General features: G+C 42.0%; 2 protein-coding genes across 18 annotated transcripts in view; both read left to right on the top strand.

Moving 5' to 3' along the window:
* Window positions 1-27,494, top strand: part of sif (still life) — an 85,079-nt gene that overhangs the window by 41,016 nt on the left and 16,569 nt on the right. For all 17 annotated transcript variants that reach the window (XM_036815155.3, XM_036815158.3, XM_036815157.3 and 14 more), the window contains 7 exons: window positions 9,179-9,361; window positions 10,888-11,088; window positions 14,875-15,102; window positions 16,939-17,125; window positions 21,320-21,434; window positions 23,253-23,404; window positions 26,365-26,558. In XM_036815155.3, coding sequence (XP_036671050.3) covers window positions 9,179-9,361; window positions 10,888-11,088; window positions 14,875-15,102; window positions 16,939-17,125; window positions 21,320-21,434; window positions 23,253-23,404; window positions 26,365-26,558 — 1,260 coding nt within the window. The remainder of the gene's footprint in view (window positions 1-9,178; window positions 9,362-10,887; window positions 11,089-14,874; window positions 15,103-16,938; window positions 17,126-21,319; window positions 21,435-23,252; window positions 23,405-26,364; window positions 26,559-27,494) is intronic.
* Window positions 6,271-6,509, top strand: LOC118877271 (uncharacterized). The gene is given in 2 exon segments (XM_036815160.3): window positions 6,271-6,462; window positions 6,464-6,509. Coding segments are annotated over 2 exon segments (216 nt in total). The 5' UTR covers window positions 6,271-6,292.

The following is a 27,494-nucleotide window of genomic DNA, read 5'->3' as shown; positions in this document are numbered from 1 at the left end:
AATTCCCACAAATACATCCTCGGCAGGACAACAATTTCTCAATATCGCGCTGTCAACTCAGAAGTCAACGGCACAACAGGCGACGGAACACAACAATCGCATTTTCCGCCCGCATTTTCCGCATTCCCAACCAATTTCTCAGTCTCAGGCGATCCCCCAAAGATTTATGCCATTGTCGAAACGAAAAGTGCGGGGCAAACTGCTTCTACTTGCAACTATTTATGTATTTGCTTTCAAATCAATTCCCCATCAATTTCGCGGCAAACAGCGTAAAATTCCTTGCACTGCAATTTATTTTCCTCTGCAGCGAAAACTTTTGTAAAAAGAAAAGGGGTGGTGAGATGGGTGGGCTGGTTGAGTTGGTGGAAAAACCAAATCAAAGTGAGGGAAATTTTTACGCGGCGCAAGTCGCAAGACAAAGCGAATGGAGGAAAGATGGGAAAAACGAATCGGAAAAGCAAACAGAATTGAACTCGAGTTGAAACTACAAGAAATTGCACTTGCCCCACGATAAATGCTCTGGATAAACCAGGCAGCTGGAAATCGAGGGGTAGATATGGAGCCCATCCAAAGCCCCGCCAAAGAAAGTAAACTTTATTTGTATATTTATTTTTCATCATGTCATTTTCAGTTGCTTTTCTTTCTGGCCTCAACCAGAGGCTCCCCCCCTCCCCCTCTATTTTCCACTATACCCTTGCCTTGTTTTTCTTGTTGTTTGTTAGTTAGTTAGAAGGACTCCAAAAGACAATTATGTTGTCTGTCCTATCCTCAACAACTTGATTCATTCGTCTCTGTCGCCGGCATCGCTGCTGTTTTCCTGCTCCTGCTACTGATTTTTCTTTTGCTGCCTCAGCTGCTACAGTGTTTGCAGGAAAATTACAACTTCCGGTTATGGGAAATGCTGCAAAAGGAAAGTTTTGAAATTATTATAAGAAGTTGTAGTTAATAGGAAGCAGGCAACTTTGAAGGATATTAAAAACGTTGGCGATATGCTGTGTCTTAGTTCCTGTGACTAAGGCTGGAATATTTTTAAGCTTAAAAGAATAGTAATATATATTAAAATTCTTAAATAACAAGTTGTTTATTTGTTATCCGATATTGATATATTGTGATTATATGACTCACAAAATTAAAATCGATTTAAAATTATAACTAAATTTTGATATCTGCCAACAAATGATAAATATCTAGAAATATTTTGTTGATTTTCTAAGATAATAATCAAATATTTAACTTTAAGTAAATCATAGTACAAACATTAGGTGTATTTGATTTTTTCTGTGTGCCCCAGCTTCTGCAATTTTTCTCCCGCCCCTTAATTTTTTCTTGGCGCCCTTTTTTAATTTCATTTTTTTCCCATTTGCTCCACAAAGTTGTAGTTTGATGTTATGACCAGAGCGAGAAGGCCTGCGTTTGCCGTGCTGCTTCATCCATCTTCCACTATCTGTCCCTTTGGATAAACCATAATTACTTCCTTGAACTGCTGCGTTTTTGCTCCATTTCTCCATCTCTCCATCTCTCTCTCTATCTCACTTTCTCACGGCCTGTTTGTGTTTACTTCGCTGGCCAAAAAAAAAGAAATTGCTGAGAAAGAAAACAAAAACCATTGAGCGGAAGTCCGAGATTGCCATAAGAGTGCTCTGGGTACTATTGCTTCCGCTTTTCCTCATTTTCCCCCTTTTCACCATTTTCCCAGCCGAAAAAACAAACTTGTTGGATGAATATTAATTAAATGAGCTTAAGGAGTGGGCTATAAATGCAGTTTGCATTTAGTATTTAGCATTACTGCGTTCATGCATTTGTTGTTAATTAATTTCCCAGAAAAATACCAGAAGGGTTGCCAAGGAATGAATGAAATTAAAAGAAAGATGATACAGTAGGCAGTAAGGCAGCACAAGAAAAAAAAAAGGTGTCACACCAACGCATCATTCTAGTTGCTCCTTTTGTGAGTGTGTGTGTGGGTGTGGGTGTCTGCGTGTGGGCGGGTCACCAAACACCCAACGCCCAACGCCCACCACCCACCGCCCCTTTTTGTGAAAAGAGCAACAGTGTTGTCCTTTTTTCTGCCACTTTTTGTTGTTGTCTTGCCTTCTACTTTTGTGTGACGCCTACGCTGCCAGCTTGTTGTTGTTTTTTATAGCTGTCACCTTTCGGAAATAATCATATATGTGTCAGCGGGGGTGGGCCACCCAGTTTGGCAGGGGGGAGGGGGGCGGTTTTGGCAGCACTTCGCTTCGTTTGCTTTGGCTTTTCTAGTTTTTTGCCTTATACATATATATATATGTATGGATGGTATACTTCTCCTCCAGCTGCTTCTTTTTCTAGCTATCTATTTTTCTTTTCGCATAAAGCACTCACACGCACACACATAAGCCCGCACACACACACACACACAGATACACAATGCAGGGCCGTAAAAAAATAGTAGTAGCTGCCCGAGCGCGTTTGGTTTTTCGTACGCTCTGGTTTTTACGCTCTAATTACGACTCCTACGACACCAGCTTCACGAAAACCCCCCCACCCCCTTTTTCACCTGTAATACCCCCTAACCCCCCCACACAAACCCCCCTCGCACCTGATGTGCAATTGCCATGGCGGCGCTGTCTAAACAAGGCTCACTTGCTACTCCCGTTTTTTTTTTGCTCATCCCCTCCTGAATGCTTTCAATTTGAAATGGCTGCTGTCATTTCAGCTCAATAGCAACTCACTGCCGCCCTGCCCCGCCACGCCCACTTTTCGCTAACGCCTCCCGCGCGCCCTCCACGCCCACCAATTCCACCCACAGTCCCTTTGGCCGAAGCTCTGGTTTTAAACTGTTGTTTGCTTTAACATTTTTTTTACACATTTTTTTATCCACCCACAAAACCTCTGGTAACGAACGCATGTTCAAAGGCTCAAAAATATCTCACATCGAATGCTGTGATCAAAAATAGTTGTATTTATTTAAAAAGAGTAGGGAAATAATTCAAAAGTATTTATATTGGGCACGTAGCTGCAAAAAAAGTACAAAACTCTTTATCAATACAAGGGATTTGTAATAAAATATTATTGCATACTTTTTAATAACTTAAAGGATTTTTTTTACATTTTTGTTGGTCTAAGCAAATATTTATTTTCATCAAAAATATATCCTGTGACAAGATAGGTTCTAATCTAGTGACAAACTTTCCTTAAAAACCCAGAATTCAGATAGTTGTTTTTCTTAAAATTTCATGCATTTGCTTATGAAACATTTCTTAATAAAAAAAAGGTTTAATAATTATGATATATATTTAAAAACTATAGACTTTCTAGAAAGTTGCTGAGTTATATTACACATTTTTAAAGAACCTTAACCGCAGTTTTTATTACAGCCAAATGATTTTGTTGCGGCCGACATCGATTTTAAATAATTGCACTAATTAAATGATGCAACAGTCGTGAATGGCCAGCTTAATCCAATTTCTGTACAGTCCGAATGGCAGTTAAAATATTTTAAATGCGCTTTATGAAAACATTTAGTAAATGAAAATTGTTTTTCTTGACTGCTGAGCCGGAAAGTAGGCAATCATTTCAGATGTTCTTCGTCCAGCATTGAAGATTTAAATTCTCCACTTCAGTTGCAAAAGCATCCAAACAGATATATACACACACTCACACACACTCCGTGGAAGCCCTAAAGTGTGCAATTAATTTTATAATAATTAAAGTGAAACTCAACCGCACTTTCGTATATGTATGTATATGCATTTCCTGTAATATTTATCTCTCACTTGGCTTTCTGCAGGCTAGCAACGCTTGGCGTTGGCCATAAACCGTAAATTTGTAAACCAAAATTATAATGAAATGCATATTTAGTTAATTTTAACTTACACCGAAAACTTTACTTAATTAGACCAACTTAAAGCCGCACAAAATGCGAAGAAACTTCGATGGGCAGTGGCGGCGGCGGAAAAGGGGGGAAAACAATGCGCTCCCCCTTTCACCCAAAAAACACTCATTTCCCACTCGTATTGTGCATTTTTTCGGCCTTTTTTTCACTTTTTCTGCTCTGTTCTCTCTTCAATATTTTTTAATGAAACCATAAAGTTTATAATTACCATAAAATTTACTTGTTCGGTTCGTTTTTGTCCTGAGGTTTCTTCATCATGGTAAAAAAGAACTTTAGTTTGACCTGGCAAACCTCATGGATGTATGTACGTGTGTGTGTGTGTATATATGGCCAGCGAGTGGGCGTGTGTGTGTGTGGGGGGTGGGCGTGGCATTTCATAAACTAATGCCAAAATGGTAAAAATTTATGGCAAGAAATATGAGAAACGAGTTGAACTCCAAAGTCCGGCATAAAAGGCACATATGTGGTGACCCCACTGGTTTAGCTTTGTTTTTGGCCAAACGTGCGAATATTTTTGCAACTTTTGGGTCCAAAGTTGCACAGGAAATGGGTCTGGCATATGGTTGCCACCGGGGGCTGCCACCAGGAGGACATCAGGACCCCGGCCCTTAATCCACCATCCTGCCATCCTGCCATCATCCTGCGCAGAATGCGTTTGCTTTGGTTTTTGATTTGTTTTTGTTGGCCTGGCCAGGAGGGTATGGGGAGGGGGGCGGACGCCTCTGTGCGAGCCTGCTGCATGCAGATGCGAAAATATGCTTTATGTAGGCGCTGACACAGTGGGCGTGGCTGTGGTCAGGGGCGGAAAATTCAATTCAATTGTCAACAGCAACCAGGAACTAGGAGCACACCCAAATGCCCAGTTCCCACACCCATCATCCAAACGCCCAGCTCATCCTGTGGCCACAGACCTAGGCGTCAGTTTAGAGGTCTGAGTTTGGGGGTTTCGGGCTTAGCACATCCCCCCCCCCTTTTCCTGGGGACCACCACCGCCGCTCAACTGCAGCACTCACACGTTATATAATGTGGCATCATTTTGTGGTCAGCATTTATGCAGACCATATACAATTTTTCAGGCCTTTTGTTGACATGGGGTGGGGGGGGTGGGTTTGGTTTGCCACCCCCACCTCTTTATGCGGTTTATGCAGAGTGTAGGTGAACCCTCCACTGACTTTTGACTGCAATGGAGCAGCCATTTAATGCACAAGCCATGTCAAAAGTCATCTAAGCAGGTGGCTCAAAGGAGAGTCCAGCTCCGTTGAACAAATCAATATCCTTTTGGACGCAGGGTGGCCTCCTCCTCTAATTGATTGTTATCGTGGAGCGGGAAGGTATAGAGGTGGACTGTAGTAGGAGTGAAGTGCACAAGGACAGGCCCATTAGCAGTGGCAAACAAAATAAACTGATACCGGGTCACGAGTCCTTTTACCCGACTGCCGGCGCATGATTATTATTTCAGTCCATTGTTTTGCCGTTTTGGTTATTGTTGTACCAGTGGTTTTGCCATTTCAAGCATCTTTGGCTTGTCATGCGAGGAACGTTGAATGTTGAACGCTGCACGTTGACAACGGGGACACAACAATGGTAAAATGTATTTTTTAATTGTACTCCCGAGTAAAAACATATATCAAACCAAAACACAGCAGCTACAGGACGAAAGCAAAAACAAAAACAAAACAAGAACCATGAACTCTCCAAACTCTCGACTCTCAAGCGGAAATGGCAGACCAGAGACAACAACAAGAATAGCAATAATAATAACAAGTACATCTTGCAATGGCAATGGCAGCTCCCGACCAGCTTCAGATTCCAGTTGTCACACTGGGGGAAAAATAGGGTGACTACAATTAATGGCCAAAAATAAATCTTTTCTTTTATTGAGACCTAAGTCCTCTTAAGGACCAACAAAGAAAGCTGGGATCTCTTTATTTTTAATAGAACATTAGGAACATCTTCTTGCTTTCGAAATCAGTATTGTAAATAGAGCTAGAATATAATAACCCTTGAACAAAAGGTCCCCATGACACTAATAATAGTAAACGATATGCTACTGATATTCAAGTTTCTTGATATATGGTTTATTATTTTCCAAAATATTTCGCCAATATAATAGGTCCCATGAGTAATAATAAGCCAAGGGTAAATAAATAAAACATTTCTTTTTGTTTTATCTTAGACTTGCTGAAAATGTAATTTACAATTCTAAAAACAAGAGATAATTAAACCCTTGGAGATATGGGGAAAATAAACAATTGCCACTGACATAAATCATGTCAATCAGATTAGCGTCATGTGCAGTATTTGGCAAAACCCCCTTCATAAACTCGACCCACACTTTTTCGCCCTGTGTAGCTGCCTCACAAATGTGAGCCCTGGGACAGAGGCATCATCAGGGGCAGAGGCAGCCTCAAGTGGCGCTTAATGAAAGCGCAACAGACAACGGCAGGACCACAGGAACACGACCGCACGACAGGATCTGGGGGGACGGGCACAGGGACAGGGACAGCAGGAGAGACAGGACAACTAAATAGGCGAACCGCAAAAACTCATCGTCAAGGAGCGACAGATACGGCCAGGGTAAAGGGGAAAATAGATGGGAATCCAACTATGAAGCAATAATAAAATTCACGGGAATTGAGATGAGAGCAGGGAGCCCAGTCCGCAGGACCTCAAGCCGATGTTGGATCCGGATCCGTACTCTGTCCTCTATCCTCTAGCCACCATCCTCCATCCCCCATCCTCCCATCCTCCATCCTCCATCCTCCATCCTCCGGAAAGGAGCTGCTCGAACTGTGGCTGGGGCTGTCACTTAGCGCGTGACATGTGTCAAAACAAGCGGCAACCGCAGCGAGACCGTGACCAGAGTCTCAGACCAGCCTGCTGCACAAGTGCATCCCCTGCTCCGTCCTGGGAGTGCTGTTAATATCCTCCCACAGGACAGGCGTAGTGAAATGGATTTGGTCGGGAGGAAGCCTCAAAATAAACGGGGTGGTGGCACTCAGTGCGGGAGTAGCCGGAGCGGAAGAAGCCTAACCCAAAAGGAGATTGACTTTAAATTAAGAAAACATGCTTTAACAGTACAGAACATGAATATTCATGAAACAACATTACAAGTTAAATAACTCTACGAAGAAATGAAAAACTCCTTAAGTGTTTTTGACATCAAATTATGGAGAATGGCTTTAGCAATGGACCATAAAGAAATAAGAACGGAACTCTAATTTCTAGGTCGTTAAAATAAATCCTTATAAAATGTTATTCTCTAATAAACAAATTAAATTTTCAATACAAAAACTATTATTCTTCAAAACCTGTATTGTTACTACGTTACTATACTCAACAGTTCCATCAAAATCCAACCCGCTTAGCCAACCTTTGTTCCATTCTATATGCACCATAGCTTTTTTTTTATTTTTCAACGTTAGTATAGAACAAAGACCAGTAAACTAGTACGAAATAGCTACAAAAGCTGCAGTTCCTGAGTGGGGCAGATAGCGTTACTTGTTTGTCAAATATTTCCATTGCATGTGCAGCAAACATTTCTCTCTCTCGAATTGGACACCCAATGGAGTTCAAACACCCTGGAGCGATTCGCCGTTCAAGGATCGCTGGCGGGGAGGTATCGTTTGCGTGATTTACACTCCCAATTGCATGGCAATTACAAGTCCATTAACATTGCCATTAACCCTTGGAGTGCCTCCTCCATTGGAGAGGAGGAGGAAAGATGGAATGCAGCACAATGGATACAATGGCCAGGGCGATTAATGGTCAAGCAGGCGAGGGCTATTTATGGGCCAGGAAGAACCCATATTACTTTGACAAGGACAAACTGTTGCCTGCTTGCCTGAAAATCTCCTTCCAACCCCGCCCACACACAGTTTTGTGTTGTAAATAATCACAAAACTCACTCGGCCCCCGAGATAGTGTCTCTCTTGGAGCCACCCGGCCTCCTTCCGGCTTGTGTTTGTCAAATAAGCAGCTTTCCTCAAGTGCCAAGTGCCATCGACAGCAGCCAGGAGGAGGACAACTCCTTCAAGGAGACAGGATCTCACCCCCGAAACATCCTTCAGCGAGTGTGTGTGTCTGTGGTCGCAGTGCATAATGGGATTTTGGTTTATTAATTAACCAACTTTATGCCTGCCGACGACCAAGATGGATTGCACCACAACCTAGGAATAATTGCCATCTTTAGTGGAATTGAATTAAGTGAGGTTGCCACACTCGCATATCGATTGCAGGCAAACTTGATGCCACCGCAGCGCATACATTGTCATTGTATGGAGCATACGTATGCGAAATGTGCAAATAAAATGCACAAAACTTTGATTTATTTCCACGTAAAACAAACATTGAAAAGGCTCAACGTGGCACAGTTCAAATATACACACAGAGCTGTTGGTACGTAATCCCAGGTAGAACAACCCACCCCGAATCCGACGAGACTTTCGGTCCTTTTGCCGCTGCCTGTTTATGTGTACACATTCATTAAAATGTCGAACATCGAAAGTGCCTATTCAGGTTGTTGCCACGCCCACGGCACACACACTGTTGCAATGGCAACTGGCAACCTGCAACCAGCAAAATGCAACATGCAACTGCATCTACATCTGCATCTGCAAATAATTGTCAGCTTACTGACTCGCATTCAATGCAGCAACAACGGCGGGAAAGCTGAATTGTAACAGCAACCAAAATGAAACAATCACGTGCTCCGTGAGATCTATGCAAGCGTGCTATAAATGCACGTGAAAGTGGGATCCAAAGTGGGATTTCAAATGCTGAACTCTGGTTCTGGTTCAGCTTCTGGCTCGGGTTCTGGCCAGGCCCACCACCGAAAAAAGGGAGGCAGCTGCGGCGGAAGTCAAACGGTATTTGTAATGAAAACAGGGGCATGTATATGCAGCTCCCGTCGAAAGGGGAGTTTTTTTTTTTTTGGTGCATTGCCAACGCACTTCAGCGTATCAGAAGGACAGAAGGCCAGAGCAGGCGAGAGATATTTGAATTGCGCAGGGGGAAAATCGGGGGAAAATCGTGGGGAAACCCGGGGTGGGGCAAGCTGGAAAACTTTAGCTGCACATGACGCGTGATTTATGTATTTTCGTCAAATGGCAGCCACCGCAGCAGCAGTGGGGCAAAGCTGCCATGAAATGCTAATGATGCCATGCCTCGGATGCTTTCATAACCCACCAACGAGTGTCGCACACCACCGAACACACACACGCACACATCCTTACTCATATACGTTCCAACATCCGTTTATATGCATATGGCAGCACTAACCCGGTTTTATGTCCTCTCGCCCCGCAGGATCACAAGCTGAAGCACATGGCCGAGCTGCAGCAATCAGTTGTCACCGATCAGGAGACGCGTCATCAGATCCAGACGCAGATACTGCAATGGGAGGAGAACCTGGAGCGGCTCCACTGCGAGCAGTTCCGGCTCCGCTGCTACATGGCCTCGCTGCAAAGTGGCGAGCTGCCCAATCCGAAGGTGAGTTATGGCCCAAAAACGACTGTCGACCAGTGCCCCCAAATTCAAACTGTCAGAGAGATAAGTCAAATGCAATTAATGGCGGAAGCACTGCCTGCTGGCGGCTTTATAATTCATCCTGAACGAGCGCAGTTGTTAGGGTAAAAAGTATTGCCTGCATTTGGGCGCCATTGAGGTCTGCGCCACGTTGGGCGCCACTTATTTAATAGGTCATTTTTTTGCATCTCCCAGCCTATCGTAATAGATTTTTTAGAGCCTATTAAAACGAATCATACGATTATAATTTATGTGGACTGTCACAAGCTAATGACATTTTTATTGTCTTTGTATTTATTTTAGAAAAAATTATTTACCATTTTAAATGTTTTTTTCATATTTGTAGTTAATAGCGTGGTAAAGGCCAATGTACATATTTTGTTTGGGCGACCACAATGAATAATTTTTGGCTTTAAATATGGGAAGGAGAAAGTTGAGGCTTTATTTTTAAACATCGCAAAACGTCACATAGCTTTAAAAATTGCAAAATTTAGAACCTGTAAGAGCTCTTAATACTCTTTTAATTACTCCAAATAAAATTTTGTGCAATAGGTTTTGAAAAGATTTATTGTAAGCAAATACCCAATAAATTATTTTCAAGCTTGTTAAATTTCGATTTGGCTTAGAGTCTGCCTTTCTTACTTCGTGGTGGCTCCGAACATTGGAAATTAATCTAAAAATTCAATTCAAAATAAACTTGATGAAATACTCCCTCCTAATCACTGCTCAATGCCAGAACAATAGAGGGCTTAATTTTACCACGGTTCACAGGAACATCAAAAGCAGATTCACAACCTGGTCGAGAGCTTAAGACTGGCACAATGGCATTGGCCTAAATCCCTCTAACAACAATATGCCCAGAAACCCGTTTACAATTCCGTTTAAAACCCTTTACGGGTTTGAGTAGTCTATAATTACCTCTACCTATTTGCACAATGGCCGCTGGAGGTACTCTTGGAAAATCAAAACCCAAACATGCACAATTAATCTCCACAACAAAAGTTTAAGCATCTTAAATGGGCTTAAAGACAACCATTCGCCCGCGCCAACTGTTGGCAACCTTAGAAGGATTTGCGAGCGCCGACTGGCTCACTGACTAACTGACTGAAAGGGTTGAAAGTTGATTGCGCTTTTAATGGCAGGCTGGTTGGGGTTGGAAAATGGGGCTCCACGGGGTGGTAAGTGCAGTTGTGTGCCTGAAAAGCAACATTATTTATTATTAATAACCACAAAATGCAAACAACTTCAGCACCTGTGAAGAGAACAACTTCAGTCGGCTGCAGGATGCCAAAGGCTTATTTGCATAGGTGTACGAGTGTACGAGTGTGTGTGGGTGCTCTGCCAGCTTTTTAATGCTCTCTGAAAGGATCGTAAATATAACGAAATTAGTTTTGGGGGCACTGGCGAGGGGTTGAGGGGACTTTGTCCCCAAAAATAACTTGTATTCACATTTAATTTGAAACTTTTCGCATTCGTCATTTATTCAACAGTCGCTGCTGACTCACGTGTCGCGTCCCACGAAGAATACACTGAACAAGCTGGGCGTGTTCACGGTCTCCTCGTTCCACGCCTTCATCTGCGCCCGCTCGCCCTCGCTGCTCAACAACCTGCTCGCCGGACGCGGGGCCACCAAGCGGCGACCGCCGATGCTGTCGCGGTCCAACAGCGGCTCCAGCCGTCGCTCCATGCAGGTAAGTCCACAAATCCCACAAATACAACAGGTACGCACTGAAAGAAAAGGAGCCTGAAAACTGAAAAGTTCGTAAAATGTTTATCCTTAATTAAATTTTGAATATTCTTTAAAACATCAAAAAAATATTTTAGTTAAATTTAATATCTCAAAATAAGAGTTAAGCTATAGAAAATATTTTTTGTAAAGTACTTCTCTGACCAAATGTTCTAAAATTTGTAATATATTTTAAAGGGTTACAACTACAACGCTTTATTTTTTTTTTAATATTCTCAAAACACGAATTGAAGCAGTGGAAAAGCTGTAATATAAAGTCCAACTTTTCTGAAAATGATTTTATATTAAAATAGATTTTATACCCTTTTAATATTTTCACAAATGAAAAAGCTTCAAAGTAATGAGATTTAAATATAATTTTATCTTCAAAATGATTTATTTTATCCCTAATTTATAAAAAATGTATTTTTAATTCCAACATTAACACAGAATTGATGTAGTTTAGGGCTACCTTTTATTTAAGTGTATGTATATAAACATTTATGTGCGTTCATGGTTGTCGCCGCATCAATGTGTGCATTTATGTGCGGCCACGGGGCGTATGGGTAATAAAATTATTTCAATTTTAAACGCATTTACGGCACTGCTCGTGACTGTTTGTGTGTTTATGGCTCGCTTTCCCCCCATTTCTCTTAATGTGCGTATGTTGTGTGTGTGTGTGTGTGTGCGTCTGAGTAATTGAATTTTTATTTAAGGCAACGGAAACGGCATTAAAAGCTAAATTGAGCGCTAATGTTTAAATGGATGGCCACCAAAAAAAAAAAAAAGATGTGTCCACCGGCCACGCCCCTCTGTCCATTAGACTTAGCTGTTTTTGTGTATTTTAGCTTTTATAATTTGCATTTAATGGCCATCAAAAATTACAAAAAGAATAATGAAATTTATGAAGGGTCTCTCTCGCCCCCTTGCAAAAGGCAAAAGAAAAGCCGCGGAAAAGGGAGAGAAAAATATAGCCCAAGTTGACTTGGCAAAAGAAAATATTTGCATATTTTAAGTGAATAATGCAGGAGTCCATTTCAAATGGTGATCAGATGCCGCCCGTTTTCCCCGCCCCTGCTAATGACCTCAGCACAATCAAATCCAAATCAACTCGAGAAGCGGTCCGTCCGCAGAATAAAGAGATGTTTAAATTCTGGCAAATAGCTCGAAGGCATTATCATATCAACCTCAATGTGGACAGTCGATTAGCAGGACTCACTTGTGCTGCTTGTTAGGCTTCAATTAGTATAACCAATTTGTGCATATCTCGTGCTCGTAATGAAATTCATTTCATAAATTCAATTTATTTCGATTATTGACAAAATAATCTTGTGCACAACTCGGATTTCATGGGGCTAACTCTCGGCTTCGCTCTGCCCGGCGTACACTTCATTTCCAATTAAATTTGCCAACGCTGCACAATTGCCTCCACCCAGTTTTTCACCTTCTATCAGCAGTCACGCTGCCACTCGGTTGCAAAAAAAAAAAAAAAATAAGGGGAAAAACCAGGAAAAATCCATTCGCACTCGTATTGCCATGGAAAAACAAATGAAATGAAATAACACACATAAATGAGAGACCCAGTGCTGTTGCGTTGTAAATGCGCTGCAAATTCAATGAATTTGAAAAATGTGCATTTGATTTGGTTCATATACTTTCGCCCCAGCCAATCCCCCCAGAAAATATATATACAAATGTATATCCACTGCCGTGTAACTGCATTTCACTTGGCCATTTTTCGAACATGTCAACTGCAGTGCAGCAGAAATTGCAACTGCAATTCAGAAATGGCAAATAAAATTAAAGCTCTCCAAAGCAAATTATCATCGGCAGTGCACCAGTTATACGGCAGCCGAAATAACCATCTCGCAAAAGTTGAAATACCCTGGCTAAAATTTAATTAAGCTGTCCATCGACAATGGCAGAGAGCTGAAATTTCCCTGGCCTTAAGGGGACTCAGTCGGGAACAATCAAAAGTTAATTAGTCAGGAGAGTTAAGTGTGCGAGAGGCGTTCGTGCTGAATTAATCGTCTTTCAGGGCTCCAATCTCCGATACAGTCCAAATGTGAGGACAATTGGTCCTCGAAATCAGGAACACAGATAGATTAACATTTTCCCCATGCTAACAATGGAAATCATAAAATTGATTTTGCAGTAGTCAATTTACTTTCTTTAATGTCTATTCCAACTCTTTAGTTCAAATAGGGATTGTGGGACTTGTTATAGTCTTATTCCATTAAAAATCCATCAAAATATTTTATTTCAATCTTTAAATACTTTTTAAACAATTTTCTAAAATCTTGTACATAACTTACTTAAAATGTTTCAATTGTACTTATATTCAGTGGCTTTTACTAGAAACCATTTCCCATAAGTGAAAGCTAAATTTCAAATACATTTCCATGAATATAAAGTTGCTATATTTGGCATAATGATCCTGTAATCGATATGCAAAATTGTTATGCAATGCAAATGCAAACGGAGGCTCTCCGTCAGTTCTTGTAGCTGGGATCCGAGTGAGAAGCTTCCTTTGCCGACTGCCAAACTAATTCAATTGTCCTGCGTGTGTCTGGGTGTGTGTGTGGGTGTGGTGGTGTATTACCTGGCCAGGACCTCTTGTAGCGGGGAACTGGAACTGCTGCTGCCAACTTGAACGAACCCATTGCCAATGGCTGCCAATACAAATGCAATTTCCAGCTCCCGACAACTGGCAGCTGGGCCACCTGATTCGTTTACAGTTGCAGTTGGCAAGCAGCAGGACCAAAAGGACGAACAGGAGTAGCAGCAGCAGCAGGAAGCCTCATCACGGAGTTAACATTGGATGACGATGACGTTGTGGAAACGGTTAAGCATTTTAACTGAGTTTTCTTCAAACTCAACTCGGGGCGGCAGCAGATCCTGCAGCATGTCCGGATCCGCGACTGCTCGTGCACTGGGAGAAAAGAAGAACACAGAAATGATATTCGAAATTTAAAAGATATTAGAACTACGAACACAGAAACTATGACCATCCATCCACCTAAAGCATAGACATAAATGGTCGCCCTTTTGAATTTTAAAGCCTTTTCACATTTTGCTTAGAATTATTAAAATGGAATATTTAATGTTTTAGGTTCAATTATATATATACTGCCAAAATTCTGATAAAAAAGTTTCCACTTTATGAAAAACAAAGATTCATATTTAAACCAATATCATTTTATGAATATAATGAAGAGGTTGCATAATGCTCAAAAGGTTACACGGACTCTTGTTAAAAAGTCTGTGTTTAAACTCTTTGCTGCTTGAATTTCCTTTAAATCATTGGTTTTTTAAGATGAACCCCATTACGATTCAGGGCGAATCCTTCTTAACCTTGCTTTCCATCAATTATCCTGATGTTTGACTGTCTATTTTTCTCCGTGTGCCTTTTACCGATGCCTGAGCTACTGCTGGCGACATTTTTCATTACATTTCAGGGGGTCGAGGGGCTACGACTGCGGGTACAAATGTGTGTGTTTGCTATTTTTTAATTTTCACTTCCGTGTGGCCATATTCGAGAATGTGCTGGGGGATGGGGGATGGTTATAAGGGTGTGGGGTCCATATCTGTATCTCTATCTGTATCTGTGTCCGTGTGTGGGCCTCGCAAATGTCTGTGCCTGACTGCTTAATGACATTGTACGTGTATATACGTATTACGTATATCCTAGCGAGTATATATATGTGTATATATGTCTGTTTATCCAATCGAATTTTCTGCCTTTTTCCAGATGAATTCACGTGACGAACCGGAAAAAACTTTCAAAGTTGCAATGCCCGACAATGCTTACTCGACAGTTTATCTACGTGATGCCATGTCTGTGGAGGAATTCCTCGCCAGCGCCTGCGCCCGTCGCAACCTCAATCCCATGGAGCACTTTGTGCGCGTCAAGAAGCGACGTGACATGGAGGATCACAATTACTTTGTGCCGCATCGCAACGATCTGATTGAAAATTATGTAAGTACATAATCAAAGCCAGAATGTGAGAATGCAGAATGCAGAATGCCCACCCATCCCACTGCCAACTAAATTCCATTGGGTTTTCAAGATGTGAGGGTGCCAAGTTCAATTCAACTTATCGAATTTAACTTGGAAATTGCATGTGGAGCTGTGCAAATGGAATTTGGAAACGTGGCTTGGGGGGAATATTCAAAGAGTTGGTTGTGGAGAAGCTGGCTCTGAATTACTGCAAATTTAATGGCACTGCACAGAAATGCCTGCCAAAGCTTTATTTGCGTTGCATTTAATTATGCCCATTTAAATAATTAAATTTATGTAAATAATACATTACCAAGCGTAATGTGAGTTCCTTGGAATTTTTAGGCAATGTCCATCTCATGTGCACATCATTAAAATACTTAAATTTCATGTCTGTAATGTGAGTCATTAAAAATAATTAGGGGAAAATGGAGTAACTTGTTTTAAGTTTGTTTTACAAATAGGATTACCAAAGCTATCAGGTTTAATTAGGGCACTTTTTTAATACCATAATTCCTTGGCTTTATTTTATAATGTACTTCTAGGGCTTACCTTCAATGTGAAAAACTTTCACCAAAGTACTCTTAATATTTTTCACACCATAGCCAGTACTGGTTGAGATTTTCGGTTGAAACCCTTCTCTGCTGCACAAACTACTTGCAACAAAGTACCCAATTGCACAATTAGCTCATCACCACACCCACTCCGAACATTACTCTTCGATTTCCAAAAACATAATGCCATAAATTATGAACTTTCCCGTTGGCCATTTCCCTTTTCCCCTTCAGTTGGCACACGATTAGTCTAGGTGAGACTTTAGCCAGCTGCCAAGTCAGCCGCTAGCTGAAAACTTTCGACCCCCTGGCTGCTGCCTCCTGTCCCCTGTCCCCTGACCCCTGACCCCCAACAATGCGAACTCCGACCTCAACAACAAGCTAGTAAATATTGGCCGGGCCAGGCCAATTGGCAAATGGCAAAAATGTGCAACTACAACTGCAAATGGAGTTGGAGTGGGAAAGTGAATGTTAGTGAGTTGGGGGCGGCTTTGGGCCGTTTTAGTGGGCTTGATAAAAAGTTTCCTTCGCCCGTGGCAGTTCAATAAATTTCGACAACAACTTGAGCAACTCCCAGTAACTCCACTCAATCAATTTCTGCCCCTGCCCCCGATGATTGTTGCCGTAACTCGGCTAATTTGGCACTTAACTCGCCCACTCAAACTCACTTTCCATCGATCTGTCTTCCCACATGGTTGAAAAATATTACCAAAATTGCTTATAAATTTTGAAACTTGCCCTCAAGAAACAGAGAACTTTAGGGCTCCTTAAAACTCTGTATTTAACTAAGATATAAGAGTTGGAGTTATTTAAGTGCTTAATACTTTGTAATATTTATCTGAGACCAACATTATCCAAGTTTTTTATAAGAAAGGTGAAATGGTTGAGACCTTATGACACTTACTTTATTTTGTTGACTAACTGATGGGTTTTTATTTTAAGTAGTCATGGCAACCTTTACATGATTTTATATTTATAAAATGTTGTTTAGATGTAGACCCATATTTAGGGGCTTTCCTTGATCTTTTAAAAGAAGTTTCATAAGACCGTTAAGATTGAAATATGATTATTATAAGAATTACGCATAAAGGAATAGGATGTTTTGCTTTTTCTATTTTTGTTTTTGTAAAATTACTTAAAGAAGATGTTCTAGAAGATTTTGTAATGTTCATAAAAGAGGACTATACCTTAGTAAAATTAGGCTTTAAAATGAAAATATTAGAAAAATATTAACCAGTTTTAATACTTCCTTTCGCCACAGCTTCATAATCACGAGTTCGTAGAGGTATGCATGAAGATCCTGTACCAGGTAGAGCTGCAGCGCACCACCCTGGAGCAGATGTGGGGCTTCTCGGTGGAGGCGGAGCTGATCGAGAACGCCGAGCGCCAGGACGAGCTGTGCTGCTACGTGAGTCGCGTGGAGGACAAGAGTGTGGCCATGCACAATGGTGAGTACAACAAAGAGGACGATTTCCCCTTGCCTCCTTGCGCCTTTGAGTCCATCCAGCAGACATGACAGGACAGGAAAATGGGTTTTGACACAAATCGCATTCAGGCGATGAAATCGTGCATTTAATTTATGCCATTGAGGTGACGCAGCGGAACGCAAGGAAATGAAATAGAGTCTTTGTCTTCGTCTCCGGGGGGATTGGGGATTGGGGCTCCGGTCTTCAGTCTTCGGTCTCCAGTCCACTTTAGTCTACTTCTGCTACTCACCCGGCGCCCCCGGCGAAACAATGTGGCCCAATGTTGCCGTGCAAAATTATAAAGTGCCCAGGTAGTCACCAGTCCACCCCCGTGCCTTTTCCGCCTGCTCTTTTCTGTAGTTGTGTGCTGGCTGCTTTTATATTTAAATGCTTTTCACTTTTATGTCAAAAAAAATGGAAGAAAAAAAGTGGAGAGCACAAGACGAAACTTGAGCAAACTCACTTTGGTCTACAAGGGAGACCGAGTCGAGTCAAGTGGAGTTTGAGCCCGAAAAGAGTGGGGGAGCAGGGGGGAAGTGCCTCCTCGGGGCGTGCAATGCGAAAAGTCAACTGTCAGCGCTTGTTCCACCTGGTAAATGGGTGGTAAGACCAGGTGGTTTCCACCATGACGATGATGGTGATGAGCAGCGCACTCGAAATGTTTGCCAGGTGTGGGCGACGGTTTACTTCGGCTGCGGCAACGGCGGCTTCCAGGTCCTTAAAGGGGTTTTCCTCGAGAGTGAGCCGTCTCAGCATCCGAGATCCCTCTACCCCCTACCCCCACCCCCCCCTCCCTCTCCCCGTTTTGTTTTTCTATCACTTAAAATCAACTTAAGTTGGCATTTGCATTTGCCGGGGACGAGGACAACGACAACGCCATGGAGTCAAGTGGATGTAGTCGAAATGCCACTAGAACAGCGCCTTAAATTATGGAAGTGACAGGCAGAGGACCCCCTTTTCCGCTTTTCCGCTTTTCCCCTGCAGGTGGGAAAACTGCAGTGCTGCACTTGGCAAAGTGATGAACCGAAAGAACATTTCATGCTGCAGTAACAGCAGAAAACTCATTAAGCACGTCGAGTGCGAGTGGCGCTCATTTGGTTGGTTTTTGAAGGCGACAACGAATCAAAAATCCATGAAACAATGCGCACGAAATTCCCCGGAAGGAGTTTCCCCCATGCTAAAAAGAAAGGAAAAAAAACACAAAACCCAACCGCAGGGAGGTAAAAAGTTGGACTGCCAACAAAAATACAAGAAAAAGGGGAAGTGTGCTAAAAAAAAAAAGAGTGGGGATAGGAGTTGTGCTAATGAGTTTGACGATTGAGCAAATGTTGCATTCGTTGGCAGGGAAATGCAGGAAGCCTTAGCTTAATTAAATTACGGAGAATTGGCAACGAAGTTATAACACAGTTATAACATTGATCTTATGGCATCAGCAATGAGTTAACAGGCCAATTAGGTAACTTTCTTTAACGTAATTACCTGGAAACATTGCGTATACGACGGGCTGACTTATGGAATACCGAGACTAAAAATGATGGTATCTTATGAATAAGTCAATTGTACTTATAGCAACCTCGAAACATAAAAAGAAGGAAAACGTATAGATATATATAGAAAATTATGATAAGGTATCCTTATGAACAAATCAATTGTTCTTATAGCAGCATCGAAATATAAATAGTCGGTTTAATAACTATCTTTATTATATTGAACACCAGTTTTATAATTTTAGTTAGGAAGTTATTTTTCCATGATTCTATTTTTGTATTTATAACATTGACCTTATTACAAGAGCCTTGAGTTAAAAGATTTAGGTAGCTTTATCATAGTAATATAAATGAAAGTATTACGTATACGACGTGTTTTCATATAGAGATAAAAATGCAAAATACATTGTTTATTATTTGCAATAACAGTTTTATATCTTTATCTATTCCCAATTAAAGTGTAGTATTATACAAATTCTGCTCTAGTCATGGATAAAGTTTTAATGGTACTCTGATTCCCTGGCATCGATACTTTACCGTATCTATGCTGATTGCCCGGCTTTGGCGGCATTTGCCCACAAATATTCCGTGTACAATGTGTTGGGCTTTAAGTGCGGCTTTAAGCCCTCTACCGTTATACCGTTAGCGTTATCTGGCCGGCTCTCTGCGAGAATATCCCCCACTCATTGTAGTGGCGTGTGTATGCATAAATTAAGGACTCAGGACTCAGGACTCGCATTTACATTTGCAAAACGCAGAACGCAATAGGAAACTTTCTGCCCCCTTTTTCGCCACTAACCGGAGATGATTGAAGGACCAGGGGGCGGCGGGGGATGCTGGGCACAATTGAATTTAATGGCTATTAGCATGTCGAAAGACGCAACTCTTAAGCAGCAACCGCAAAACAAAGCTCGGACAGGCTGGAAGACAACATTTACGACCGAATTGCACAAAAGTTCGCAATCCCCGATGAAGGGGAGCCGTGCCAAACAAAAACAAATAAGAAATAACAAAAACAAATCCTGACCGCAGTTTTCAAATGCAAATGTGGCTGGGGAGCGGAAAATTCTGGCCACTTTTGCTTGGCTAATTGTGGAATGGTAACGAACTGCGAGGAAATGCGGTGGCCCTGATGAAGACCTAATGAAAAAGGAAATCCCCGAGGTTACTTAAATCGCAAGTCTTTAAGTCATCTCCAAGTTTTCAACTGCATCTTATTCCCGTTTTTACTTTTGGTTGCACAAAGTTTTGTTACTTTTGGAGTGCTTGGTGCAACTTTAGCAGCGAAACAAGCGTGGCAAAGCATTTGGCAAACATGGAATAACAATTTGCTCGGGCTTTTGGGCCAGGCCAACTGGAAGGCAGCAAGGCGAACGTGTTGACAACGCATATGCCAGGCCAAATCGGGGGTAAAAATAAGATATAAGGGGATAAGGCTTTGGAGCCACCCGCAATATAAATAAAATTTGTCTTTTCCCAGAGCCAGAAATAATCCTCCGGATAAAGTACAGAACGACACTTGCATACTATACGTTATATATATACACGAATATGTGCATTTTGTATGCTAAATCGCATGTGTCATGCCTTGCCAGTATTAAGATGTAAAAATCCGTTTAAATTGTAACAAATGCAGGGGGGGAGGGGGGTTATAGGAGGTTGAGCTCCCCCGAAAAGCAGGACCCAGTCGAAGGTAGAAGCCCAGGTAAAATATATATTGCCACAAGGCGGGCTCCGAACATATATCTGTCTATCTATCGAACTTTTGCCTTAAGAAAATGTTGCTGCTGCTGCACCAACAATGATAAGCGACACTGGCAACTTGCAACTGCAGACTGCAGGCAACTGAATGCATGTCGTCAACAGGAAGAAAGGGGCAGTGAAAGGGGCAGTGAAAGGGGGCCAAGACAGGTCGAAGCAGGCAGGCAAGGAATAACCAACATCATGGCTAGAATAAATGCTGTAGAAAACACTGCCAGCGACTGGGGCAAACACACACATGATAGACGAGTCATGCAGACAAAGTAGAAAATGCTAACGAACGCAGCGCAGATATATAGAGATGCACACAGAAAAAATAGTATCTAATATCAAAGTAATTATCCTAGTCCTTGGAATTGAGTTCTTTTTACTTTAAGAAATACATATTTTTAGTTTTTTGAAACTTTATATGATAGTTTTTATACTAACCGAAGAATACTTAGTCTGGTTCATTTTATAATATTTATATAGGAAATTTCCTATGCCATATATTTACATTGGTTTTTTCGCCTGGTGCACTGATGGCGCTGGGATAACGTGGCATATGAACAATGCAAAAAACCACAATGCTCTTGTTGTTATTGTTTTACGAGCATACAAGCTGCATTTGCAGTTGCAGTAGCACCAGCTGAAGACATTCCGCTTATCGTTTGTTACATAAAAGATGTCAGTGGTCCACAGCAGCCGCACAATTGTCAGACATTGATTCCAGCCCCCACAGAACCACCTTGATTGCTAGGCAGCATTAGATCCCGCCCCCAAACAGAACATAAACCATTGTCTAAGCCACAGGGAACGGGAGTGGGAATGGGAATGGGCGACTATTACAAGGAATGAGACTGAAAAGTTACAATGACCGTGGCAGAAACTCAACCTATATGCAACAATATATATACCATATACTAACGCTCTCTTCCACCAATTGCAGGCATTATCAAAGGAGACGAAATAATGGTCATCAATGGCGCAATTGTGTCCGATCTAGATATGATGTACTTGGAGAGCGTCCTGCAGGAGGAACAATCGCTCAGCATGATGATGCGGTAAGTTATGACAGCCACAGACCATCATTGTTCTTGTTTATGCCCTGCTTAACATCTGTTTCGATCCTGGGGCAACTTGAATGGCCGTTACCAGCGATAAAGTATACGCCGTGTGACCCCGCCCCATGTGGGCGCACACGATGGCCATTGTTTAAATTTCAGTTACACGGATTAATTAACTATTTTAGTCACCCGGGCCGGGCCGGGCTGTCAATTAGCTTTAGGGCAGCAGCTCTTGTGACAGCGTAATGCAATATCTCGCCCATTGTTCTACCATTGTGTCCATTTCCCTGCTTTTATATGGCTCATAAAGTTGAAGGCAAAAACAGCGGCTGACTGACACATTTCAGCTGATTTCATTCCAATATCGCCTGCAGCGCCAGCTTGCTGCAACGATATCTTCATTAATGGCCAATGGCAGCTAAAAAAAAATTAAAAGAAAAAAAATACCGAATATAACCACAACCTGCAGCTGCTCATGTTGTTAATTAAAAACATTCTGCGCAGTGCTTTCTAACTCTGACAGCACTCAACCAACTGGCCACAAGCCACATCAAGTTCACACACCCCAGAATGTCAACAATCGACAAGCTTTGCCAATTTTTGATGATGTTACACCATAAGAAGTTTCCCATTGAGCAGGGGGCAACAAAAAAAAACATGGAAACTAAACCAATGGCAGAAATTGTTTCGCAACAAATCGGAAAAAGCCAAAAAAAAAAGGGAAAAAGGGGCAGGAAAAAAAAGAGGTTGGAACCGAAAAATGTTCCATGTACATTCTCGAACCATTTTTGGTTTATAGTTTTTCAGCAAAGTCAACAACAAGTTCAAGCCGCAGCTGGAAAATGTGTGCGGAGCGAGGTGGGGAGGGGGGGAATGAAAGGAAAACGTTTGGAAAACGGGGAAAATGGGGAGACAAGCCGTAACCCAAACACGTTGCCACTTCACGTTCTCTCGCTTGCCATGCAGTTAGAACGTGGTCGGTGGGTTCACTTGGTTCCGTTTCGTTGGCTGGTCAACCCATCCCCATCCCCAAACCCCATTTTCCCAACCTCCAACCCCCTCTAAAACCCCACCCCTGCACTCACCTTTCGGGCGAGCCGAACGGCATTTTGATAGCCTAATTAGCTTCTCTTTATGGCAAACGAAAACAGAAAAGCTTTTGTGCTAAGCGTTTGTAGAGCCAAATGCGCCCGTTCCTGCCCGGCTCCTCTGACCCCTGACCCCTGGACACCTCCCCAGCTAGTCGTCCATTCAAATTATGCACGTTGGAAGCATTTTCCGCATCTTTTGCTAATTTCGCGCACTGACACAGAAAAAGGTCACGGCAGTCCGCAGTCGGCAGTCCGGAATCCATTCCAGGTGTCGCTATACGTTCATTTGTTTGGATTTGTCAGGAGGGTCAGAAACGGAAATTATGCAAATACTGCACTGGAAAAAGTACTTTATTTAAATTATTTACCTGACAGTTATCTGCTGTGTAAGTTAATATTACCATTATAAAAAATGTAAATTCAATAAAATTCGTAGAGCGATTTTTTATAGTATTTTAAAGCCACATAAATTATACAGTTAGTTATTGATAATCTTCACATTTTTAAATAAGGGTATATTTTTTCTCGTATCCCACAGTTGTTAATACCAAAAAGTTCAAAAAAATTAACATCTTAATTAATATTGATTTCATGGGAATACGTACAGCTGGTGCTGAACATGAACTCCTTTTTTTATGAAGACCATCAGCTATGGAAATTATGTTAATACCCGGTTATAATCTATTTTCCTTCGCTCTCTCCCCCTTCCTTTGGCATTCCGCAGGTCCTCGCGCACAGAGCCACCAGATCTAGTGGGGATCATGAGGGTTACGGACGATATGATTGACTCGCTCGTTTGCCCACCGCCACCCACAGATCCGCCGGTGATGAGCGAGGAGATGATAACTGGACTGATTGTTCCGGCCCCGGGTTGGAGTAAGTATTAAAGTACCACCACCTACCACACCCAACCCTTTTTACCCCACTTAAATGCGAACTGCACCCATGCAAAACCAAAAGAATTCTCCCCCGGGTAACCTCGAAATTGTTGTGTGAGCGAATTCGGCCGTTTTTAAACATTTAAGCTGGTAGAGAAACCGGGGGAAAACCACAGGCAGCATTCATCAGCCACTCGTACAACAAAAGCATACTAATCACGGCTATGGTTACGGTTCCGTGTCCGTATCCGTATATATATGGCTTGTTGTCCGGTTATACGAGCCTTGACGTTGAGGTGCGTCGTCCCTATACCTCTCCGTCTCTCTCTCTCTCCCTCTTTATCCTTTATCCCTGAATGCGAATATACTCCTGTGCGTATGTGTGTGTGTGTGTGGCAGGAAACGAAAAAGCGCATTTCCGGGCATGCATGCGAATTTGTAAAGTTCATTAAAGTAATTTATATATTTTTTTGTTGCTTTTGCATTAAATGCTGGCTCTAGACAACAGGCGCAGAAAGAGATGGCAGAGTGTGCGAAAGAGAGAGGGGCATAGAGTGTGGGTGTACAACATGTACAACAACAATTACATCAATAAGTAAAGAGGGAGAGAGATGAGCGCGTGTGTGTGTGAGTGGGTGAGTGGGTGAGTCGTTTCGCAACAACCGACTACATAATTACAGGATTACAAACTGCAGCATACATATGAGCGCGCTCACACACACACTCCCACACACGCACGCTGCACTGCACTCAAAAAGCCGAAGTGGCTAAGAACACAAAACAATTAAAGCCAACAAACGCAGCAGCGGCAAACAGCAACAGCAACAACAACAGCTACATACAACAGCAGCACACAAAATGAAACTTTTTTGTTGCGGCAAACAATTAAAAGGCACAGAACGAACACTAAAAAAAGAATTAAAATAAAAAATATAACAACAAAACAAAAATTGTAGCAGAAATTAAACGACTCTCTCTATATATATGCACGCATATGTGTGGGAATCGCCTGCATGTGTGTGTGTGTGTGCGTATTAATATTTATTTCTCCATTTTCCTTCTTTTTTTTTTTGACACACATCCTGGCTGCTCAAAAAGTTTGGGCAGAGAGGAGAGCAGGGTGGCTAAAAGGACAATAAAGGCAGACAAAAGCAAAGTAACTGATTACAGGGAGCTTTCCACTTTCCACTCTCCACTTTTTTCCGAAAGCCACCAATTTTCAATTAAATTTGGCCAGCCAAAAAAAAAAGGCGAGTCTATTGATACCTCAACTGCAATCTTGCCAATTAGTTGTATTAAATTACGGAAATGCATTTCCCTAAAGTTAAGCCAACGAAGTTAACCCACCGAAAAAAGAGTCGGATTTCCTGGGAAAACTTTTGCAAACATTCAAGGGATCATTAACCCCCAAGAAACTATGCAGGACTTGTGCCAAGTTGTTTAGTATCCTGGCATAAAAAAAGCATAGAAAAAACATGAACAAGAGCAAAAAAAAAGGAAAAAGTGGCCCAAGTTGAGAGCTCCTCGAGCGTATCTTCCTGCCATAAACAACTGCAAGTCTTACTTTATTTAAAGCCACTAAAACTGGCCAAGTTATTTGCCATCGACAAATTCGCCTTGGCACGTCCACGAGTTATTAGCCCAGGCTTCTGCCAGGGCCCTGGAAAAAGCCCTAGGACCAGGACTACGTGCAATTTGCTAAAGGAGACCGCAAACTGAAATTTATAAGACGGCAATTTCCAATAACTACACACACTCTGTGTGTGCGGTGTCAAATTTTAGGGAAAATGTTCATAAAATTGGTTGCCAGCAAATTTGCATGGAGAAGGGCCAAGACAACAGAAGACAAAATATGGTGGGGAATAGGAGACACGACACCAGGACACCAAGGCGGTCTTCAAGGACATGATTCTTAAATGCTTCCTGGGCGCTGGCAAAACTACTTCTACTACTGACAAGTACTTGGAAAAATGTGCTAGAGTGCACTGAAAATTAATTTTAATTTCATAATAACTTGTACTCTTTTTATTTAATGACTATTCGGAAATAAGGAATACAAAAAATTATAATTTCTTTAAGATCTTAAAACGAAAATTCCCTAAATATCAATCATTTGACCATACTCTTCAATATAAAAACTGAGTTTTTTATCATTTTTATATAATCTTTAAAACTTTTATTAGGTTTCCCCTTTTTTTGGCATTTTGCAATCTCCTAAGAATGCTCATTTTTGGGATATAAACTTTCGAACTCTTGAGCTTGTCCATTTTGTATTTACCAACTTATTGCAAGCCAACTTAATATTTAAAAACTTGCTGCAACTTTTTCATACCCAAAACAATATCGTATCTGTGGTTTGGATAGCTTTTTGCTAGTTTGCTGCCCCAAAAAAACTCTCCTTGAAGAAATGGCTGTGTCTATGTTATAAGATTAAAAATTCCTAAAATAGTTGCGGTATCTTTTTTGGGAAGTGCAAGTGAGTTTCTCTGTGAGTTGGCCTCATATGTATGGGCCATAAATTTTTTTTGGTTAAGAGCGCCCTTAGTGTGTGTGTGTGTGTGTGTGAGGACGTTGTGGCAAACACATTGCAGCAATAATCATTACAGCTTGTTGTTGCTGCTGGCTGTTTTTTGTCGTTATTACTTTCGGCTTTGAGGCAGGCAGGGCGGCAAAAAGCGGCCAGTGAAAAGGGGGGTGAAGGCGTGCCATTTTCACCAGTATTAAAATTCCTTCGTTCGCTTTTTTACTGCACAAACATGGAATTTAAAATTAACAAGCAACAAATAACCGAAAAAACGAGCATTTAATCGATATTCTCCAGGCGCCTGTTACACAAACACACAGCCATACACGGCTCACACAACTAATTACGAGGCAGGCCAAAACTAATAATAATAAAAGTAGTAATAATAATAATACTTAATCACAACATTCGCTTATCTCTCCACCAATTTCCAGATGGCACTAGCAAGGATTTGTACTCGCCGGAGGCGGAAAGCTCGCCGGCCACCTCCTTTGTGGATCCTGTCGCAATGGCCGCCCAGCTGGCGGTGGGCGGCGGGGGCGTGGTCGTGGGCGGACTGGGCGTGGCCAAGCCAACGTCGCGTACGAGCAGCTTTGAGATTGAGAATCTGCTAAAGACCGCGGAGCAAGTAAGTGCAGTGCCCGAAATCGTTGGGATAATCAGGAGGAGGAGGAGGTGGATGGTGACCTCCTGAAACCGGGAAACTGGGAAACCGGGAATGGGGGCAACCAAACGCAAACACAACTCTCTCGACCCCCCATGACCCCCAGCACTGCCCCCCACAATCCCACCCCTTTTAGTATGTATATATTTACCACCCCCCGCTCCGTCCCACAGGAACCTGCCACTTGGAAGGCAAATCAAATTGCTTTGAACTCGCAAAGCGGAAACGGAAACTATTAAAACGAGCGCCAAACACGACGTTCAGTTGTGGGTGGGCTAAAGGAATGGGTTGTAGTAGTAGCCTGGTCTTGTAGATGTGGTGTTGTGGGCCGGCCTTCGGAAGGCCGACTTCCTCCACTCCCCAATGAGCACTTGTGATTGAAATGTGCACAAATTGAAATTTGCACAAAAAGATGTGGCAAGGAATACTCTCGTAGCAGGAAGCGAGATCTCCGAGAGCTCTATGCCCCAAGGCGTGTCTCGACACATCTCAAGATGTCATGGCAAATTTGGCCTATTGGGTCGCCACTGCCGCCAAGTGGAGGAGGAGGATCTTCTCCGCCTCCGCGGCGCCTCTTCCGTCTCCTCCAGGCAGCAAACAATAAACGTCACGGATAGCAATGTGACTGGCATAAAAATATCAAGGATATCTATATATATACAGGACAACAGATATGCCTACATGGAGAAAAAATGTAGTCAGAGACAAAAGTTGAAAAAATCTTACTTTTCACTTGTGTCTCGAGATTTTGTCCAGCTTCTTATGTTGTATCTTTCCCAAAAAGAAAAATGGTTAGCAATGGGTTTCTGATAGAATAAACTGGAGTTTAAATTTCATATAACCATTCAAAGTAGACAGCATGACTACTTTATTATATTTAAATAATATTAGATATGGTCA

This window comes from Drosophila suzukii, chromosome 3, assembly GCF_043229965.1.
Source record: "Drosophila suzukii chromosome 3, CBGP_Dsuzu_IsoJpt1.0, whole genome shotgun sequence".
NCBI lineage: Eukaryota > Metazoa > Arthropoda > Insecta > Diptera > Drosophilidae > Drosophila > Drosophila suzukii.
This window is presented reverse-complemented; position numbering and strand designations above follow the sequence as displayed.